The 23,564-nt window shown below is 36.2% G+C and overlaps 1 protein-coding gene, 1 long non-coding RNA gene and 1 pseudogene across 2 annotated transcripts; all 3 read left to right on the top strand.

Moving 5' to 3' along the window:
* LOC104710844 lies at nucleotides 9,853-10,945 on the top strand. Its single transcript, XM_010427504.2, has 2 exons — nucleotides 9,853-10,094; nucleotides 10,177-10,945. The coding sequence occupies exons 1-2, from the start codon at nucleotides 10,034-10,036 to the stop codon at nucleotides 10,773-10,775; spliced, it is 660 nt and encodes a 219-aa protein (XP_010425806.1). The 5' UTR covers nucleotides 9,853-10,033; the 3' UTR covers nucleotides 10,776-10,945.
* Nucleotides 13,291-14,281, top strand: LOC109126513. The gene is made up of 2 exons (XR_002033431.1): nucleotides 13,291-13,343; nucleotides 14,101-14,281. It is a non-coding gene; the product is annotated as an uncharacterized LOC109126513 (long non-coding RNA).
* LOC104715191 lies at nucleotides 14,496-15,627 on the top strand (annotated as a pseudogene).

Raw genomic sequence — 23,564 nt, 5'->3', positions numbered from 1 at the left:
TCCGCGTCCACGACCTGCAACAGCTCCGCCTCTAACCATTTGCACTACCATGAACAAAAGGCTACGCAAGCAATCTAAACCACACACAAAAAACATAACTTACCGTGGAATCACACTACAGGCTCGAAGAGGATGTTCTAGGACCTCATGCCACACACAATAGACTAAATCACATAATCAACTCAAGCATGAAACCCCAAACATCAACAGCAAAAGCTATAGTGAACCCTAGACCTAGAACCGTAAGAGCTCTGATACCAAAATGAAACAACCCTTCCCTTTTCGTTATATATATAATATAATATAATCTCTAGTGGTCTCACCCACTAACAACCTAGCATCAATCAACAACAGCGGATAACCAAACAATACTATTAAACCAATAAAGAATCCAACAGTAAATAATCCAGTAAACCAATAAAGTCAATAACCAATTCCAACATCCTACAATGATCTATCGACTTAAATCTAGCAACCTAACAATAGCTAGACCACAATCAACCAAGCCTCTCGAACATCCTTCTCTTCATCGCCTTGATTCCACGAACAAACTTTGCCATTACCTGTACCACAAACACAATTTGAGATGCATGAGTATTGTGATAAACACTCATTGAGGCAATCCTCTCATCTACTGGGCTATACACAAGCAGCTGAGACTCCAATGTAAACAAACAACAAACAATACAAGCAAACCAAGAAAACAAGTGTTGGATGAAGTTGGTGTCGACCGACACTAAGAAGGGGGTATTGAACTTGGTGTTTTAAGAGATTTTAGAGTATTCTTTTTTTTGAATGAATGCTAAATTTTATTCAAATCAAAAAAACCTTTGTACAATAAATTGCGTCCTTAAGCAAATAGAGTTTGAAAGAATTGAAAGAATCATATAAAAGAAATCTAAAAAACAAGCTCTACCCTAAGAACGCGACTGGAACCATACTTGCAGTCCATCCATGAGATTGTCAAGACGGAGACGGTGTATAGAAAGAATCTTATTTTGGACTAAGCGGTCCAAAATCTTCGCAAGGTGAGGCACTGCGGTCGAGGGATCGCCATGGCGACGTTTGTTTCATTTGCTCCAGATAGCATGAACTGTAGCTTGGAAAACAAGACGGAGAATATAGCAGGATGAGCCAGTGAATGTTGAACTTAAGAGGAGGCAGAGGATTTGTGAGATGATTTTAGAGTATTCTTAAAATGACTTGTTATTCAATTGATGATTTTTAAAAATCTTTAAAAATCCTATGTTATTCAACTTGAACTTTATGTAAATCACTTAAAATAATTTACAATCTCTTGTTATTCAATCAGTCATTTATAAAACTTACTTGAAATCTACAGTTATTCAGTACATCACAACTTTTTTTTAAAATGGTACTTTGAATGATTCTATGAGACTTGTTTTGTTTTTTTAGTTGAAAAGTATGTCTAATAAAATCATACATTTTGAGGTAGAATTTTGAAAGATTTCAAACCAAAAAAAAAAGTTGCAGTTTATCATTCGTCTGCAACTTTCTTACCGGAAAAAAATGCGTCTTCCACCAGTCTCAACGTCGTCAGAGCTCTCTTTGCCGGGCATTTACAGACGACAGCTCGAAGCCTTAAAACCTCCACCACCTTCTCTAGTAGTGAAGTCTCTGCTGCCGATTTCAACTATGGAAACCTATTTGTTGGTGATCTCATCCTCCCTCTTGAGCAAGAGTATAACGGTGTCCCTGCAGAAAAGTAATTCTTAAAATCTAGGTTATTGAAGGTCAATTACATGCAATATGACCATTTTTGTTTAAGAAACATTGGTTCCTTAGACAAGGATCACGTTAAACTACTGCCTCAGATTAAAACAGTCTATGGTTTAGTATTGACTCCCCCTGTATGTTTGAACTAACAGTAATACAAATGCATTGGCGTTGCCCTTTTCCAATCTTGTGCCACTGCAAGTTCCATTATGCAGATTTGAATTACTGATGTCTTTTATGACTTTGTTGTCTGAAATGTGTGACTTCCATGAGTTATAGCTTGGCATTTCATGGTCATGAGTGCCTCCTCAACCTGAAGCTTTGTTCGTTTCTTCATGTGAATCGAACCACCATCATCTTTGTTTAGACAAACTTTCTGTTTTGTCATCTTCTTCTTGTGCTTTTTTTTCTTTATATTCAATAGCAACAAAATAGACATTTTGTTTCCTCTAACTACAATGTCATTTTCTATTATTAGTGTCGTTTTGTATTCTTTTATGTGAATAATTTTTGATTTCTCATGTTCATAACTCTTCTGATAAATCTAAGACCAAACCAAGAGACTTCCCTCTGCATGATCCACTTGTATGTGAAGTTTAATTTCCTAACTCATTGAATATTGAATTAGCTTGACTAGATTTAGACTCTGGTGATGGCGATTGTGATCGTTGTTGCTGCGATTGTGATTGTTCTTGCTGTTGCGGTTGAAGCGACGATTGCCGAGGAGGTTAATAGCAAAAGGTGAATCTAAGAAATCAAAAATGATTTGTGACTGTTGTTGCTGCGGTGGAGGCTGTCGTTTCCGGTTAATGAACATAGGACATAGCTCGAGAACCTTGATCAGATTTTTATGATACTTAGAAATATATACATGTTGTTACGTTCTTAAGAAGATGGAAACGTTGTTACATCTTTAAGAAAACAAAAATATATATGAGTTGTAAAATATTTTAAAATCACAGAAAGTTTAACAATAGAATCACATTTCATTTTAAAAAATAATAATTTAAAAGCTATAAAACACAATCAAATCTCTTAAAAACTCATCTAAATCTTCCAAAATTCTAAAATGTTAAAATCCTATCAAATCCTTTAAAATACAAGTTGAGTACCCCCTCTAACTGCTGGTGTCGATCGACACTGTCCAATAGTGTTGATCGAAACACCTCCATGGTGTTGACCGACACCACCTAGTGTCGATCGACACCGACTCCACAGACACGTTCTACTCGAAGGCGATCATCGAATCTCCTTTTCTAAACATCTCCAATCCATCCAAAACTCGCCCAAAGGCCACAAGAAGCCATAGAAGCCTTATAGCATTCAAAACGAACACTAAACAAGCAAAAATAAAAAGATCTCAAGCTTAGATCAGCCATGGTCATGCACTCACCTCTTTTGCAGAAATATCTGGCCCAAAAACGATGACTCCACTCCTTAGAAAGCTTCTCCAAACAAGCCAAGAATCTCCCCAAAACACCAAACTCTCAAGCGTACTTTTTTCTCTCTTTGTTCTCTCTGGAAAAAGACAAAAAAACCAACCCACAACTTAGGTCGATTTTTCTCTTAACTAGTCAGTTTGGAGATTCCACTTAAACCAAACGGATCCAAATCGGTAATTTAATCTAACTCGGTCGAACCGGAAATAGCTGGTGTTGATCGACACTCCCCTGGTGTCGTTCGACACCCACCCCCAAACCACATTTTTTGTTTCACGGATGTTATACTTTGTGGCAAATTTTTTGAGCAGGGAGCGGGGAGCTTTTGCTAAGGAGCATGTTATGGATTCCTTGGTGAGTGAGATTAGTACTTTGAGGTTATGTGCTATCTCAAAATAGCCATTGGGATTGGAGGCAGCTGATAGAGCAGATATTCTGAGTAGAGTTCGGTTGGCTCAGGAGAGTGATGTGGGAGTGATGAATGTCTCCAAGGATGCAGGTTCCGAGTATCAGGTCTCTCCTAATGGGACTATCCTTATGCATGGTCGGGTTTGTGTGCCCAAGGATGAGGGTCTAAGGCAGGAGATACTGAGGGAGGCTCATTCGAGCAAGTTCTTTGTTCATCCAGGAGAGACCAAGATGTACCGTGACCTCAAACGGGATTATCACTGGGTCGGATTGAAGAGAGATGTCGCTAGCTGTGTTGCGATGTGTGAAACTTGCCAGATAGTGAAAGTTGGGCATCAGGTGTCGGGTGGCCTGTTGTAGAGTTTACCCATTTCAGTGTGGAAGTTGGATATGATCACGATGTACTTCGTGGTTGGCTTGCTTGTTTCGCGGACTATGGATGCTATTTATATGATTGTGGATCGTCTGACCAAGTTTGCACATTTTCTGGTCATTAAAAAAATTGATGGAGCAGCAGTTTTGGCTAAGCAATATGTGAGGGAGATAGGGAGGTTACATGGGATGCATGTGAGCATAGTGTCAGATAGAGATTTCAAGTTCACTTTGGTGTTCTGGAAGGTGTTTCAGATAGATTTGGGCACTAAGGTGCATATGAGTACAGCTTATCGTCCTCAGACATATGGACAGTCAAAGAGGACAAATAAGACTTTAGAGGATTTGTGGAGGATGTGTGTGCTGAACTGGGATGGTCACTGTGCTGATCACTTGTACCTTGTAGAGTTTGCTTACAACAACAGCTATTAGGCAAGTATAGGTTTGGCTCCTTATAAGGCATTGTATGGGAGGCAATGTCGCACACCCTTATGATGGATTCAGGTGGGGGGAGAGGAGCATATTGGATGCGAGTTTTGCTCAGGAGACCACGAAGAAGATTGAGGTGCTCAAGCTGAACATGAAGGAGGCTCAAGATCGACAGAGGAGTTTTGCTGATCAGAAGAGATAGGACATTGAGTTTGAGGTTGGTGATAGAGTGTACCTCAAGATGGCCAACTTGCAGGGTCCGAATAGGTCTATCTCAGAGACTAAGTTGAGTTTGAGGTACATGGGTCCTTTCAGGATCGTTGAGCAGGTGGGACCGATTGCTTATAGGCTGGAGTTTCCTGAGGTTATGCATGTGTTCCACAAGATCTTCCAATGTGTCGATGTTGAGGAAGTGTCTTCACAAGGATGACGAGTTGTTGGCTAAGATTCCTGAAGATCTTCAGCCCAACATGACCCTTGAGGCGAGACCAGTGAGGGTTTTCGAGACGCGGATGAAAGAACTTCGTCAGAGCAAGATTCTTTTGATGAGAGTTCAGTGGGACTGTGATCGAGTGTTAGAGGAGACTTAGGAGCCAGAGGCGAGGATGAAGGCAAGGCTCAAGAAGTGGTTCGAGAAATACGTCAAGGCTTGAGCTTGTCTATCCTTGGGTTCCAGTTTCTTGTTGTTGGCTTGGTACCGTTGTCTCTTATTTTTCATTATGTATTTTCGTTGAGTTTGTAACGATTATGACATTTTATGATTAATAAGATGAGTATTTCTTTATTGGGCTTGTGTTTTCTTGGAAAAGGAAATAGCTCGGGGTTTCTATAAATAGAAAGTTTCAATAAATAGAAAGTTTCTAAAAAGTAAAAGTTTTATGTGAGTTAAAACTTTGCTATTTTTGGAAAGTGTAGTGATCCTGCAGGATGTTTGCCTGAGGTGGCGATCTTAGTGACGTTCTTTGTGTATCATGGCAGTGGTCTTGGTGACGTTCGTGCCTTAATTGTGGTCTTTGTGATGTTTTTTACCTTAGCAGTGGTCTTGGTGACGCTTGTCAGTGGTAGTGGTCTCGGTGATGCTTGTCAGTGACTGTGGTCATGGTGACGCTTGTTAGTGGTAGTGGTTTTGGTAGCGGTCCTTTTTGGACATTTGTTTGGCATTGGTGGCGGTCTTTTCGGACATTTGAGGGGCCTTGGTGGCGGTTCTGTGGGACATTTTTGTGGTATGTGATGTTTTTGTTCCCTTTGTGGCGGCCCTTTTAGTAATTGTTGGCCGTAGGACATTGCAATGTTCCTACGTGAGCTGTAGAGGTAGTTCTGGTTAGGTTCATGTGTATTGTTATCTCGAAGAACTTTGTGGTCCTTTCTTGCCTGAGGGCATAATTTGTATATTGACTTTGGGTGACGAGCTGAAGGTGCGATGTAGGGTGATACCCCGAGAGCAAGATAGGCTTCCTGGATACCGTAGCTTGAGGGCTGAGGCCTGATAGCGAGCCGGTAAAACTTGATGATCGAGACCTAAGTGCGGGGGAAGATGCATGAGTTGAGAACAAATAATATCAGAGACTCGGATTATTGGCTAGATAGAGTCCTCATGGATCAGTCAAGGGACGTGCGGGCCATGGAGTTGCCTGCACGGAGGCCTTTGACTATTGGTCAATGCTGCTAGATTTGAGGATGAATCTATCTTGGTCGGGGAGAATTGTACCACCCGCTTTCAAAAAATAGGATTATGGGATGTGGAACAAACCAAATGATTGAATTTTTATTGATTTTTGGTTTAATTAAATTTGGTTTACTCTAAATAAACCAAAACCCGTAATCTCCTCCACATGTCGACACCTCCTCTCTATATGCGTTATTGTCGACATTGTTCTGATCAGAGAGAAGGAGGGAAATAGAGATAGCTCCTAGTTATTTGGTTTGAAAGAGAAAGAGAAGGAGATCAAACTTTTTCTTATAGTAAAAGAGTGAAACAGAAATGTCAGGGTTTAGGAGAAGGAAGATCCGACTGCTCAAATCATTTCGGAAGGTACTGATTTTTGGTAGGGTTGTAGCTAAGACATTTTCGTAGACTCTCCTTTTTAAGTAAATTTGAGTTAATCCTCTATGAGATTTCTACAGTTACGTGGGGCTTCCCTTCTCAGTCGCAAATTGAGACCAGCGGGTGTTTGGGGCTCGATTGCATGTTCATCTGAGACCTAATCGTAACGAAATTTTGTGGGAAGCTTCAGGATTTCTAGATCTTGGTTTTGACCAGAGGGATTGGAAAGTTAACATAGCGAGTTTGGTTGTTCCTGGTAATTAGAGAGCCTCTCTTTTGGTTGTAATTATTTTTGTGAATCACTTTTGTTAAGGTGAGTGCGTGACCATGAGCTTATCTGAGCGATTGGGTTGTATGACTTTTTTTGTGTGATGATATGTAGGTGTGGTGAATGTGTTATTGGATGTTTTGTTTAATGACTGGTTGGTTATGTTTTATTTGTGGTTGTACTCTTTATTTGCTTGTGTGTATGGCTCGTAGATAGAAGCATCGCCTCACTGAGTATTTCTCGTAATACTCACACATCTCATTGTGTTTGTGATGCAGGTAAAGGCAAAGTGTGATGGTGGGGTCATGACAATGAGGAGGATGATCTATGATAACATCATTATTTTACCCATATTAGCTATAGTTTCCATATGCATTTAGTAAGAGTTTGATAAGATTTCAGGTAGAAAATGTCTATTATCAAGTATTTTAGGTTTCAAGAAGGTTTAACAGGTTTTATAGCAAATTGGACCAAAAGACAAGGAAAACATGTTTCATGACAGATTCAGAGTCTTACAGTTCGAGCCACTTTTAAATGTCTATTATCAAATATCATGCTTGGTGGCTATGGAAAGCTGGAAGAGTCATCGTTCTCCTCGAAGTAGAATCAAGTCAATTCATTCAGCCATCAAGAAGTTATTTTTGTTTTACCGAGACGTGTTATAAACCGACATAAAGAGAAGCATCCAACCGATGGGCTTTTATTGAGACCTGATCAGAAACCATCACGGTGGCCCTGTCCAAGCCTTCACCACGTTCGAGACTCTTTCGCTGCCCCTTATCCTGCACTCAAAAAGAAAATACGTTTTTACCCTTACAAACCCTAATCCAAGACAAAACCCTATAAATATTCTTCAAGACCTAGGGTTTCAGAGGGTGCTCTTCATTGCCTCTAATACCGCCCCATCCGTGCGACCCTAGACGATCAAAGAAGCTCTCTTGCTCGCCGTTCCTCTGAAGCTTGAAGATCCACCATCTCTCTTCCTACTCTTTGGAGTTCTTTCATACTTTCATCGCTTTTGGGATACAAGTTACTTTTGTGACAACTAGATAAGTTTCCTTTAAACTCCTTTTGTTTTTGATGGTATACTTTATAATATCAATTTCGTTTCTTTGCATCATGAGTGAGTAGTTTTCTTTGTTGGGTTTTATGGGGTAATTCAAGGGGAATTCATGGTTCGTTTCAATTAGGTTGTTAGATCTTATTTTCGGTCCTATATTAGAGTTTTTTTGGGACATATTTTTCTTAATGCATGTGCTTGGATTGATCACCAAGTGCTGATCTAGAGAACAGGAGGGTTAACCGTGTTATCCTACTACTTCGAACTAGTGTTATACCGAAACCTTGCGTCGTAACCTGCGTAAGTTGAGTTGCGGATTTTGGTGAAAGTATCGAACTTATTATACTAGCTGGTTAACATGTGTCGGTTCCTGCATAAGTTGATAACGGAGTATGAAGACTTTGGACTTTCATTCTATGACAATAGCTTGTTTGTTCATTAGTGTTTCGTAGTTGAGAACATAGACCAAAAATTAGTAGTTACTTGTTAGATCTTGACACTTAATATTGTTTAGAACCATAAAAACCCTGAGATGACTCCCAAATGTCCAACGTCTTAGTCTGATAGTTTTAACCTGCTTTTATTTACGTAATATTAAGTGTCAAGACAAAGGTTCACGTCGGTTTATAACACGTCTCGGTAAATCGGGCATAACTTCCGGATGGATGAATGGATTGACTTGATTCCACTTCGAGGAGAAAGATGACTCTTCAAGCTTTCCATAGATACCAAGCATAATATAATTTGAGTTCTGGAAGTTCTTCAAAACTGACCCGTACTGTAGAGATCTTAATCTGTCCTGAAACATGTTTTCTTTGTCCGTTGGTCCTTTTTGCTATAAAACCTGTAAAACCTAAAATACTTCATAATAGATCTTTTATACCTGAATCTCATCAAACTCTTCCTAAATTCATATGAAAACTATAGCTGGGTAAAATAATGATATCAATCATCAATATTAATTGCTGCTCTTTTACGAGATTTAGATGTCTCTACTCTATCAAATTTAATTACAACGTTCTTTTTCAGTATTTGCATCATCAATTACTCTTTGAAACTCTAAGTCTATTGATCTCAGATCATAAGAATCATTTGAATAGTTTACAAAAGAAAAAAAAAACAATGAATCGGTTATGTTTACAACAACCAATATGAGTATACGACTTTGTTAATGTAAACAAAATAATTACAAAACATGATTATTGAACGTAAAATAATTAATGCATAGCTTACCATCACGATTCACGACTCTCTGGTTAGCTCTCTAAGACTTTGAAGACTAGAGTTGTATGTCGTGACTATGGTCTAATGGATGTTCTTAGGTTAAACTTTTCTTGTCAGCCAAAGTAATGGATTATGCTAAACTATTTTACGGTTTTACAGCTCTAAATCACTCCACGACAAATTTGGACAGGCTTTCACTCACCATAACTTCAGATTCATCACAAACAGACCGGATTCATCAGATTCATTGAGAATTATAGTAGAATTGAAACATGGTGGAAGGAGACAAAAGAAATTTCAGACCACCCGCGTCCCCACGGTCGTAATTGAACAAACTCTTTCTCAACTCCTTTTTCTTCCGTAGTTTTGTTTAAAGTTTTCCTGCACGCACAAACTTTTTCAACTAAGTTCCAAGCAAATAATCCTAAATAATTATTTACTTTAATTTTTTAACTAAAACGAAAGAAACTCTGGTGACCAAAAAAATAAAAGAAAACCCCACAACAAAAACTATATAGGAATTAAAATTTTTTAAAAATATTTTGGTCACAAAAAAATTAATCTTATAAAAGAAAAATAATTTCTTTTGTGGTTGTCTCTTTGTAATTTTTCTTTTTTTAAAAAAAAAATTCGTCATTAGATGAATTAAGAAAATATAATAAATTACTCTATTACTATTTTATTCCTTCAAAAGAAAAGATAATAGTTCTTGTCAAAGATGATATTGGTGACGAAAAAACTAATATATTTTAAGACAAGTGGAAAATAAATAAATAAACATTGCATGCAGTGAGATCCATAGAAGACTGATGACCAATAAACTCGTACCACGTGTCTAGTTTCACACACACATGCCGAAACCAGCCGGCAAAACTTGAGGGGAACATACGAGTGTCAGGAGTTCAGTTTCTGACCAAACACGTGTGAGAAAACTAAAGAAAACAACTGCGAATAATATTTTGGGCCTTCGGGCATCTTTCTTCACAACAAGCATCTTCGGTCTTGATCCTCAGCATCTATGAAAGATCCACCGTTCAACTTGTCAAGATCCAATGGGTCAGCATCTATCTCTCTTCAGATCCACTAATCAACTAGCCTTGATCCATCCAACGGGTCAGATTCAATCTCTCTCAATAGTAATCTGCTCTCTCCTTTACCCGTTTATATAAACCACTGACTCAATCTTCTTCGTTAGGATATACTAAAAACATTTTAGAAATGGCGACTTTGGATTCTCCGTTAGAGGTTTTGGCTTTCGACTACGTTAACTTCGTCTTTAACAATCTCTGGACATGGATTGCCGTCGTGACGGCCGCTGTTAGTTTTTGGCGTATCCGGTCCACTACCACAACCAGCGACCGCGGCAGCAGAGACGAAGGTTTCATAGATGAATCTCCCCGTGAGCCACAGAAACCACAAGCGACGAAGGCTTCTCTCGTTGTGGAAACGAGACCTCCTAGGGTTAAGGTAACGGAGACAGGAGATTGGAGTTTATTGTTGTGCAGTGACGGAGTGACAAAGGGGAAGCTAACGGTGTACTACGAGGAAGAGATCGACGGAGAGAGAGATGAAGATGGCGGAGAGACAACGGCCGTTAAATATGGAGGAGGTGAGAGTGGAGAGTGGTGGGAGAGATGGGAGAGAGTGGTGAAGATGAGAAACGGAGACGAAGGTTGGTACCGTTACGTGGATTTAACGGTGATTAACGGAAGTGTTGTGAGGTTGTGGCATGATGCTAACGGAGTCCGTAATGGTGGTTGGGTTAGTGTGGAGCGTAAGGAATGGTTTGGTTGAGACATATTCGGAAGATTATAATTTTCTAATTTGAGCATGATTATTATTCATTGAACCTTTTTGCTTTAAAGACTATTTTTTGCTGAAGTAAAAGCTGTAATTAGTAATATATATTTTAGTGGTGCACAACTATGCTTGTTGGATAAGAAGAACACATTCACTTTCATGGATTTTATTTTTGTTAAAAATATTTACATACGTCAAAATAACATTTTTTTTTTGTTTTCATAGTTGGAACATAAGACCATCTCCAATGTATATCTATATTTTTTCTCTAAAATAGAGTATTGTTTTTCTTGAATGTATTACTCTAAAATAGAATTAGTCTAAAAAATAGAGGTGAGAATAGAGCTACTCTATATATATATAATAGGGTTGGAGCAAATGTTGGTCTATAATAGAGTTTTGACTTTAAAATAGAGTGGGGTTGGACTTAGAGTAAGTTTGCAATTGAAGTCTCTAGTAACCAAAAGTCGTATTCGAAGGTGGATAATCATTAATTCAAACCATTCATTAAAGACTTCCAAATCTTAGATTAGGAAAGTACGTGGATGTGAGATATCGTTGTAATGCCAAGAGAAACATGTTAATCATGAAGCCAATCTTTATCTTCTCAAAAGAGAAACAAATATGTGTATCAATCGACATGCCAAGAAGAGCTTTACAAATTACAACAAATGAATTTAGTAGTATTATATATTGACATATTGTTGTATGTCTATGTTGGTGTTTGATCTCGTCACATGTAATAATTATGATCATGGGATGACCGAAAAATAAGGGAAGACTGTCAATAATTCAACCAACTCAATCCCGGAAGGAAGACATTCAAAGGTAACCAGCGTAACCGGAAGTTTCCCGAGAAAATAGAAAGTAGTAAGACATTGATCGAGCGTAAGTGATAATAGTAGTTTACCAGTCATGCCATCAGAACTGTTATTGAGTTTGAGTGAATGTAATAAAGTAAGAAAAACAAAATTTAAGAGACAGAGGTGAGGGATGGCAATTTTTTTTTGTTGTCATTTTTAGTAATTTCTTTTGGCTGCAAATGGATGCACAAAATTGAAAAAATGGGTTGAACAAAATTGGGTTGAATAATATTCAACTCATTCATCTCCAAAATAGTGGTTAAACAAGTTGAAGATTTTTACTGTAGGATTAGTTTATTTTTTCAACTTTTTGAGTTGAACCGGCTGAATAGTTTTTTTCCAACCTCTTCAACCCTTACAATGCAAATTGTGAAAATTGGTTGAATAATTTTTTTCAACCTGTTCAATCTCTTCAACCTTGCAACCATTTGCATCCTTTCTTCTTTATTTTTTCTACCTCTTACTTTGTAATAGTAGTAAGACATTGATCGGGCATTCACTAATTGCTCTGTCAATGATAATAGTAGCTTACCAGTCATGTCATCCGAACTGTTATTGGATTTGAATGAATTAATAAGGTAAGAAAATAAATTTTAAGAGACAGAGGTGAGAGATGACATTTTTTTTTTTTTTTTTTTTTTTTTTTTTTTTTTTTTTTTTTTTTTNTTACTTTTTCTACCTCACACTTTGTAATAGTAGTATAACATTGATCGACCATTGATGGAGCATTCACTAATTGTAACATGTAGCTTCTTCGAATTTACAAAAGAAAGTGATGGACGGTTAAAAACAACATGACGACCGAGATTCTAAAATAGACTAAGTGTTTCGTGTGAATTTGAAAATAGCATGTTACCATAAAAACTGACTTAGAAGCAACATAATGACAAAATTTTCAAAAAAGATTAAATGTTTTGTGTGATATTGTAAAATGGGACAATTGCATTTTGTATACCTTTATTTGGCCTTGAATGCAATAGTAAACCCCATATTCGACATTTGAGAAACATAACCACCAAAGGTAATGAAATTACAATTGACTTCTTTACGACCAAACAAAAAACAGAAGCCGAAATGACAGATGTAACCCGGAGGAAGTCTGCAATAGATTTCTTTAATGTCGATTACAAATTAACGTCAACAAGAAGACATAAAAAGACGTCTACTCCTTAATTTAAATTTTATTTAAAAAATTATAAAAAATAATTTGATAAACCTATTAATAAAATAATAACTACATAGACTTTATGCATTGAAATAAAATAAATTTACATATAAACGAGTCAAATTAAACAAGGAAAGATTGATTAGGCTAAAATTATTTGATTTAGAGTTTGCTTAAGTAGATTTCTCTGTAGACTTCTCTGTAGACTATTGGTGGTTGACTTTATTATGCCATCAACTTTTAACATTATATTATCTTAATTTCACCGATAATTTAACCAAACCGATAGTTGAACCTAACCGAATGCATACCGATTTATTGATTTTAACGTAACCGAATAATTTAACCATATATATACTTCTCTCTATAACTAAAACCTAAGACCATCTTTACTGGTGATTTCTCTCACCGTTACTTTTGTAATTGGGGCCCAAAACATAATAAAAAATTTATTTTTTGGTCCATTAACAAGAGAATCGACTCTCCCGGAAGGAATTGAGGAACGCATTAAGCAACGCTACGTGGCGCGTTTTGGTACGTTGATACATAAATATAATTTTTTTTTTATTTTCTATTTTCTTCCTTCTTTCTTTCCCAATCTTCTCTCTTTTCTCTAAGGCGAATCGACTGAAAACCAGAAAAATCAATCGATTCTTCTCTGTTTCGACCCTCCCTGCCGTTATCGTCATCTGGATAATTATCTCCACTGGCGCGACTTTGGGCTGGAGAGATGGTCACTGGCCTGGAGAAATCACCGGACCTCTCTTCCTCCTTTGGTATGTTTCTTCTTCTTCGTTTTTCCTTTCAATTCTATCGGTGAATACTCAATTACGGGAAACATTTGGCTCTCGGTAAGCTTTTTGGACCATATCCTCCTAATTTTAAATGATAGAAAGGTTGAACGGTTACCTGTTACAATCAGTTTTTGATTTTTTTTTTGTATGTAGATGATTGGAATCGATGATTGGTTTGGAACTTGCAGTTGCAGGTTAAAATTGCAGGGAATGTTTAGAGGGATGTAGTAGAATCACTCAAAGGTAAATTCTCAATCTGTTAGCTCACAAAGTTATATTATTACAGAAATATAAAAACTTTGCAGAATGGTCGAAGGATTGCAGATGTTTGTTTTGAAGAAATGGTTTATGTGATTAACTCCAAACCTTTTTTATGAACTGTGAGCCTTAATTTCAATTTCAGTTAATGTTTCATGTTGTCTTCAGCAAAGTGTATGTATGTGGGTTTTGTATTTTTTTTTGCAGCAAATTTATTAGTTTGGATCCTATNAAACCAGAAAAATCAATCGATTCTTCTCTGTTTCGCGACCCTCCCTGCCGTTATCGTCATCTGGATAATTATCTCCACTGGCGCGACTTTGGGCTGGAGAGATGGTCACTGGCCTGGAGAAATCACCGGACCTCTCTTCCTCCTTTGGTATGTTTCTTCTTCTTCGTTTTTCCTTTCAATTCTGAGAGTTGCGTCGGAGTCGGAGTATGAATATTCAGGTGACGCGGCATCTGGGCTGAGAGTTTTCGCGGAGCAGGTGAAATCAAAAAGTGGTGGCTTTGATGAGTTTGTCGGACAAATTGACGATCGAGAAACAAGTGTCGGAGTTTGAAGTTGTGATCTCTGTTCTAGATCGCTAATTCGTTATGTCTCTGTTCTCGAATCTAAATTTTGAACTGAGTATCGTCATCCTCATCTATGTATGGTCATGTGGAGAAATTAGCTGAAGAGAGAGATAAGGAAAGGAGCTGCCTCTGTTGAAGGTGTTGAAGCCAAGCTATGGCAGGTGAGAAGGGGTTTTAACTACTTTGTTTCTGTTGATGAAAGTACTCTTGCATTGTCAATCTCACAAAAAAGGCTATGAAGTGTCTTTAATACTATGATTGAGTCTTTTAAGTAGTTTGGGCCATTTCCATTTTTCAAGTTTCTTAATTTTGGATTCTTGACTGCTCATCTGCTTTGCATTTTCTAGACTCATGAATTACCATTAGGCTTAGTTATATAAATCTATGTGAATCATTGAAATTGATGAACTGTTGTTGGCCATAGGTACCTGAGATGCTACCAGAAGAAGCACTTTCTAAGATGAGCGCACCACCAAAGAGTGAATCCCCAATCATCACTCCCAACGAGCTAACTGAAGCTGATGGGTTTGTCTTTGGCTTCCCAACAAGATTTGGTATGATGGCTGCTCAGTTCAAAGCCTTCTTGGATGCAACTAGTGGACTTTGGAGGACTCAGTCTCTGATCTTGATCAACAGGTTTTAAAGCTTTAACCTTTACTCTGATCTTGCTGGTTTGTTTGTGAGTTGTGGACAGGTTAAGAATATCTTCTTGAATATTAGAACTGTGTTTTAGTTAGGATTCTATCACAAGTGACTGTAAACAATGGTTTAAGATTTAGTTCTATCATTGTAATATAGTGTGATCTTCATCAGTGAAAGTTTTGATGTCCGAAGCTTACAAGCTGGAGTTAGATAGCTATGTGAATTGACTGAGCAAGCAATGCTTTTGGGTAAAGTTGCAGGAGTCAGTTTTTTTTTTTCATTCTTTTCATTTGACATTACATAGTTTAAAGAACATACAAAACTTATTGGGTCTGTTTTTTTTGGTATCGCAGTACTACAGTCTTTAGTCACTCGCAGACTGTTGTGGTATGCGGAAACTGCCAGACAATTCTGTGCCAGCCTACAGGAGGAAAGGCGAAGCTCACTGAAGGATGCTCTTTCAGGAGAAAGGGAGAGCAATCCCCAAATCAAATCAAAAGCCTTGTTACTTTTTTTTTGTTGTTGTTATGAATGCTTGTTGGTGTTTGGGATTTTTATCTAGTTACTATTACTATTGATGTTTGGATTTTATAAAAAGTTTTGGATTTAAAAGATTGAGCAACCTTCTTTGGTTCTCTAGTAAAGGAATGATTATGCAAAAATACTCTTAGGGTTGCTTTACTTAAATTAGTATTAATTATATGATTAATTAATTTGAGAGTAACTTAGGAGAGGTACTCCACTAATGATGCTCTAATTCTTTTATGTGATCTCTCTCCCTCAAAAATTTCTCTCTCGATCTATCTCAATCACAAAATCTGATTTCGTTTATCCAAAAGAGCTTACACTCTCCAACTTCCACCTCTCTAGTCCGGTCGCTTCTGGGGTTGCCACGGTTGCTCCTTCGACAAATCTGGCTGTGGTCACTGCGCCACCGGAGACTGCGGTGGTTCTCTCCTCTGTAACGGAGCCCGCGGTGAGAATAGGTAAATTATCTGGGTGACTATAGCCTTGAGATCTTTGAAGACCCTTCTGCTATGGCATTGGTTCAGGTAATAAGATCTGTCGTTTCTTGATCTGTAGACATTAATTTCGAGAACCCATCTAACTAGAAAAGGTTGATTTTGTTTTAGGTTGGAATACTGTATACTCAGCGAGATCCATCATTTTTTCATCCTATATCTCAAGGCGTTAAAAGATGCCTTGTTAGATGGTGAGCAAACTTTTTCCCTTCTCACTTGGATCTGCTCTTTTCAATCTCTGATTCTTTAGATCCTCACACACCCGAGTGATTTGCCTTACAAGCTCATCCAAGAGCGAATGCAGCTGAGTTACTGGAGCTCAACCAAATACTGGTGGCAAAGGATCATTCGGGGTCATTACATGCTCTGTTTCTATCTCTCTTACAAGTTACATCGCACAAGAATACTGACTTTAAGTAAAAGTCACATCAAGAAGAGACCTCGGAGGGAAAGACCTTCGGCTATACAGAACGGTGTATAATCGTGTAAGTGGGAATACATTTCCATGAGAACGGCCTTCGTTTCCTGCCGCTCCTTTTTGGATCTCCTCGGACTTTTTCTCTGACTCACCGTCCGGAAGCCTTTGTAATCATCTGCTCTGCCTCTTGCTGACAACCTCCGAGGGTAGTTTCAAGCCGCCAGTGATTGTCCGCACCGCAAGTCTCCCCTCCTTTTCCCTGCAAATCTCGCCGTCGTCATCTGCCACCTCGCTCTCATGTGAATTCTTTGGGTTGGTTGGGTTTGCTTCAATCCTTCGTGTCCATTGACATATCGGGTTTTAAAAATTTGACCCAATTGATTGTATTTCTATGTTATTGGATTAACATTGAGATGTTGAACTTCCCTTGCGACCAATTAACATGTCTTGACGCTAATTCAAGGTTTAGTTTTCTGAAACGTGTTTCCACAGATTAATGTTGTAGCACTAAATCAAGTTTGCTGCAGTTTAACATAAAATCAGATTTTTTTCTTTGGATTAGGGGCTTAGAAACGAAGAACAGAGAAGACAAAGGAATTTTTTTTGTTTCCTTTATTTTTGGTGTAAAATAAATAAATCTGAACGCTCTGACATTTTTTAGCCCTCAAAACAACAAACTTGTAAATTTATTTTTTGTGTAAAATAAATAAATCTGAACGCTCTGACATTTTTTAGCCCTCAAAACAACAAACTTGTAAATTGCCACGTCATAAATACAAAGAAAGGTTATATTGCAGGTGACTTTTGAGATTACAGTTTTGACCTGCATTTATTTGATGTGGAGGGTTTTCTTGCAAAAAAAAATATTTGGAGGGTCTTTTTGCACAAAACCCTTATTTTTACTTTGTAATATAGATATTTTGTCAAATTATCCAAAAACTGAAAAAAAAATCCTAGAAATTTGTAATTTCAATAAGATTTAGTGTAACAACTAATAGCTAAGAATACACTTCATTGTAGTGTTGGAGACTGAAATCATTCATAGTTGGGTAATTCTTAGAAAGTTTATATATCACTTCATTTCATACTTATAATTGTAGAATTCTATATTCTTAGAAGAAGTTTTTCGGATAAGTCTTAAGCATAATCATTACAAATATTAAATTGATTTGATTGATTTGCAGAAGGTTCAGTTTCCCGTGCAGAAGTCTGCCAGAGAAGTCGTCGACATAATCATTACAAATAAACCGGAATTGGTTTCTAAAACCAAGATTATTATAATTATTATAATTATTATAATTTGTACCATATCTCTCCGACCTTTGTATTCTTCAACCCCACCACTTCATCTTCGCCACCGTTTCATCTTCGAACTAAAAAATCAAAAAAAATCTTTATATATTTTCAATTAAAGACTTTTTCAATTATAAAGACTTCACACAGAACTCCAACATGTTGACTTCCAAAATAAGTCTAAGTTAATGACCTAACTGCCTAAGAAAACCAAAAACTTGATTTCTCCATATATATAATATATATNTCCTTTATTTTTGGTGTAAAATAAATAAATCTGAACGCTCTGACATTTTTTAGCCCTCAAAACAACAAACTTGTAAATTTATTTTTTGTGTAAAATAAATAAATCTGAACGCTCTGACATTTTTTAGCCCTCAAAACAACAAACTTGTAAATTGCCACGTCATAAATACAAAGAAAGGTTATATTGCAGGTGACTTTTGAGATTACAGTTTTGACCTGCATTTATTTGATGTGGAGGGTTTTCTTGCAAAAAAAAATATTTGGAGGGTCTTTTTGCACAAAACCCTTATTTTTACTTTGTAATATAGATATTTTGTCAAATTATCCAAAAACTGAAAAAAAAATCCTAGAAATTTGTAATTTCAATAAGATTTAGTGTAACAACTAATAGCTAAGAATACACTTCATTGTAGTGTTGGAGACTGAAATCATTCATAGTTGGGTAATTCTTAGAAAGTTTATATATCACTTCATTTCATACTTATAATTGTAGAATTCTATATTCTTAGAAGAAGTTTTTCGGATAAGTCTTAAGCATAATCATTACAAATATTAAATTGATTTGATTGATTTGCAGAAGGTTCAGTTTCCCGTGCAGAAGTCTGCCAGAGAAGTCGTCGACATAATCATTACAAATAAACCGGAATTGGTTTCTAAAACCAAGATTATTATAATTATTATAATTATTATAATTTGTACCATATCTCTCCGACCTTTGTATTCTTCAACCCCACCACTTCATCTTCGCCACCGTTTCATCTTCGAACTAAAAAATCAAAAAAAATCTTTATATATTTTCAATTAAAGACTTTTTCAATTATAAAGACTTCACACAGAACTCCAACATGTTGACTTCCAAAATAAGTCTAAGTTAATGACCTAACTGCCTAAGAAAACCAAAAACTTGATTTCTCCATATATATAATATATATAATCATTTCAAAAACATACAGAAGCAAATACATATCATATATCAAAGAATACAACAAGAAAATCTTTAAAATTATTCACCAATTTGCAATAAATTGGTTTTCAAATTATGAAGACTTCATATTGATGTCAACCTTGTAAACATAAACTAGCCTCTATGAAGATACTTCCCTTGAAGTCTATTTTGTGTGGTCTATTTTTGCAATTACAATTTAATAAAGCAGACACCGGATGAAGTCTACGAGGATAGTTGACTTCTTTTGTTGTCTTCCTTTGTTAATTTTTTGGCAGTTTTGCAATTAAAAACATATAACAGAGTAGACTTCTTATAAAGTTTCAACAAGTTAACTTCGATTACAGTATACTCTAGTTATTTTTGCAATTGACCAAACCATTAAATTTGTAGTAGACTTCTAGCTAACAAGTAAACTTCATCTATCCGTCAACTAGAAAAAGTAAAATTCGTTGCGGTTAGTTTTGCAATTGACCAAGTCTGACTTTCGCCAAGTAGACTACGTACGAAGTCTCCAGGAATGTTGACTTTGTTTGCAGTCTGCCGTGGTCATTTTTGGGGTTGACCAACATTTTAATTTTTTAATTAGTAGACTTCTTTTGCAGTCAACTAATTAATTTTATATCAATAATATTACGGTCAATGCTTAAATATTTTGGTCAACCCCAAAAATAGTCACTATAGAAGTCTACTCGTTTATTATTGTAAGAAGACTTAGTCCGGCAGTCATCACTAAAAAGTCAAAAATTTGGTCAATTGCAAAAATACACCTTAGTAGACTGCAAACAAAGTATATGACAGAAAGATTATAACGCAGTCTGAATCATATTTTTTTTGTTTTCAAATGAAATTAAGGTAACTGAAATTTCAGTCTACAGGCTCGAAAGTCGATAAATTTTTAGTTGCAAAACTAACCACATAGTAGACTTTACATGATATTATGACGGTTAGACTAACAAATGAAGTCTAATTTCGCAAAAAAAAAAATCAAGAAAAATCACAAAATCTACCAGAAAATAACCTTATGGGTGGTTGTTTCGCAATGTCAAGCAGCCGAGGACGTCGTCTTTAGTCACCAAGGAAGACATGCAGATCAATTGGTGGCAACTTGTCTGTGGGAAGGTTGTTAAAGGGTGAGGGACCAGGGTTCGAGGAACGCCTGGCGCACCAATAATCTACTGGTGGATTGGGATATCCCCAGTGATGGGTTAGGATCGATGCCCTGTAGGGCCAGCTTGGGGTCTGTTGGGCCGGGTAGCGGTGGGCTAGTGGGGTCCACGGACGGTCCGTTGGGGCAGCTAGCGGTGGGCTAGTGGGGTCCGCGGGACGGGTTGTCACAATTAAAATAGAGAGGAGATGGAAGAAAATGAAGTTCTCATAGCATAGGGTGTTATTTAAGCTCACAAATTCAGGTTGTTGAAGCATTAAAAGCTTCAAATTTGGTTGTTCATGGTTGTTGGAAAATTGATGGCGGTGGCACAACCGTAAATAAAAGAAGAAGATGAGGATATGGATGTAATAAACATTTTCGCAAGAAATTCAAATAAATTAGAAATAATGGTATTTTTGTGAATACAATGAACACATAAGGATTTAATTGGGAGAAAGTGGCAAATGTTGGAAAGAGAAAAAGAGGTAGTCAGTTTTGCAATTGACTCAAGTTAGGGGTCTAGTCTTGCAAGCACCCCTTGTAAAATAGCATGTAATTGGGTATAAAAGTAATTGTAATTAAAGAGAGAGAGTAGTCTTTGGTCCAATGGAAATCTTCTTAATTCTTTTCAATCTATTGTTATTTACTATAACACTGGATTTTAATGGACTTTTTAAAATTTATGATTGAATAACAGAGGATTTGTAAAATTTACCCAAAATCACTTAAAATGTCAAGTTGAATACACTCCCTAGGTTTTCACCCGCGGTACACCGCATGACTAAGTTATAAATTAATGTATTTTCAATAATAATTTTTAATTTATTTAGTTTTTAAATTCCCAATTAATTAAATNGAGGATAGTTGACTTCTTTTGTTGTCTTCCTTTGTTAATTTTTTGGCAGTTTTGCAATTAAAAACATATAACAGAGTAGACTTCTTATAAAGTTTCAACAAGTTAACTTCGATTACAGTATACTCTAGTTATTTTTGCAATTGACCAAACCATTAAATTTGTAGTAGACTTCTAGCTAACAAGTAAACTTCATCTATCCGTCAACTAGAAAAAGTAAAATTCGTTGCGGTTAGTTTTGCAATTGACCAAGTCTGACTTTCGCCAAGTAGACTACGTACGAAGTCTCCAGGAATGTTGACTTTGTTTGCAGTCTGCCGTGGTCATTTTTGGGGTTGACCAACATTTTAATTTGTTAATTAGTAGACTTCTTTTGCAGTCAACTAATTAATTTTATATCAATAATATTACGGTCAATGCTTAAATATTTTGGTCAACCCCAAAAATAGTCACTATAGAAGTCTACTCGTTTATTATTGTAAGAAGACTTAGTCCGGCAGTCATCACTAAAAAGTCAAAAATTTGGTCAATTGCAAAAATACACCTTAGTAGACTGCAAACAAAGTATATGACAGAAAGATTATAACGCAGTCTGAATCATATTTTTTTTGTTTTCAAATGAAATTAAGGTAACTGAAATTTCAGTCTACAGGCTCGAAAGTCGATAAATTTTTAGTTGCAAAACTAACCACATAGTAGACTTTACATGATATTATGACGGTTAGACTAACAAATGAAGTCTAATTTCGCAAAAAAAAAAATCAAGAAAAATCACAAAATCTACCAGAAAATAACCTTATGGGTGGTTGTTTCGCAATGTCAAGCAGCCGAGGACGTCGTCTTTAGTCACCAAGGAAGACATGCAGATCAATTGGTGGCAACTTGTCTGTGGGAAGGTTGTTAAAGGGTGAGGGACCAGGGTTCGAGGAACGCCTGGCGCACCAATAATCTACTGGTGGATTGGGATATCCCCAGTGATGGGTTAGGATCGATGCCCTGTAGGGCCAGCTTGGGGTCTGTTGGGCCGGGTAGCGGTGGGCTAGTGGGGTCCACGGACGGTCCGTTGGGGCAGCTAGCGGTGGGCTAGTGGGGTCCGCGGGACGGGTTGTCACAATTAAAATAGAGAGGAGATGGAAGAAAATGAAGTTCTCATAGCATAGGGTGTTATTTAAGCTCACAAATTCAGGTTGTTGAAGCATTAAAAGCTTCAAATTTGGTTGTTCATGGTTGTTGGAAAATTGATGGCGGTGGCACAACCGTAAATAAAAGAAGAAGATGAGGATATGGATGTAATAAACATTTTCGCAAGAAATTCAAATAAATTAGAAATAATGGTATTTTTGTGAATACAATGAACACATAAGGATTTAATTGGGAGAAAGTGGCAAATGTTGGAAAGAGAAAAAGAGGTAGTCAGTTTTGCAATTGACTCAAGTTAGGGGTCTAGTCTTGCAAGCACCCCTTGTAAAATAGCATGTAATTGGGTATAAAAGTAATTGTAATTAAAGAGAGAGAGTAGTCTTTGGTCCAATGGAAATCTTCTTAATTCTTTTCAATCTATTGTTATTTACTATAACACTGGATTTTAATGGACTTTTTAAAATTTATGATTGAATAACAGAGGATTTGTAAAATTTACCCAAAATCACTTAAAATGTCAAGTTGAATACACTCCCTAGGTTTTCACCCGCGGTACACCGCATGACTAAGTTATAAATTAATGTATTTTCAATAATAATTTTTAATTTATTTAGTTTTTAAATTCCCAATTAATTAAATTTTATCTAATTAATTTATCATTTTGTTTAGAATATTTTTTCTTCTTCTTACGTTTTATACAATTTATAACCTAATTACATTAAATTTGTTATTAGATAGAATATAAAATTTTAAAACACTTAGTTTTGTTTTCTATAATGAAACAGAGGTATATGCCTATATGGTATGTTAGTGTATATTTTTATGTGTATACATATTTTTTTTTGGAATATTAAGAATGTGTTGTAGTTTGTGTAATATTTTGTAATTCATACACTAAATAATTTTATAAGTTAATTTTCGAAATTATGACTACAAATATATAGTATATGAAATCGACTAATAGTTTTAGTGTTGGTTTCATAGTCCAAACCCGCCATGTTAAGTAGATCATGCAAGATGTTCAAAGATTTTTAATTTGCAAAAACTCATCATACAAAACCTGTGAAAGTAAAATATAGTATGTGAGGCTAAAAGTCAATTTTTATCAAATCAAGTTTTTAAATTTTTAAAGAACAATACTTCTTCACTCACCTCCTTATAAAATAAGAAATAATATATGTATACATTTACAATTATGTTTGTTACCTTTTAAAACACTTGATTTTTATTAAAAAAAATTAAATATAAGTAAAGTTAATTTATTTATTAAATTAATTATTTAATACCAATGATATGCCTATAAATAAGTAATTGTAATTAAAGAGAGAGAGTAGTCTCTGGTCCAATGGAAATCTTCTTAATTCTTTTCAATCTATTGTTATTTACTATAAATACTCTAAATAATTAGGTAGAAAACCAA

The sequence above is a fragment of the Camelina sativa genome, chromosome 9 (genome assembly GCF_000633955.1).
Source record: "Camelina sativa cultivar DH55 chromosome 9, Cs, whole genome shotgun sequence".
NCBI lineage: Eukaryota > Viridiplantae > Streptophyta > Magnoliopsida > Brassicales > Brassicaceae > Camelina > Camelina sativa.
Note: the sequence above shows the minus strand (reverse complement) of the source record. Positions and strands in the feature narration are given on the sequence as shown.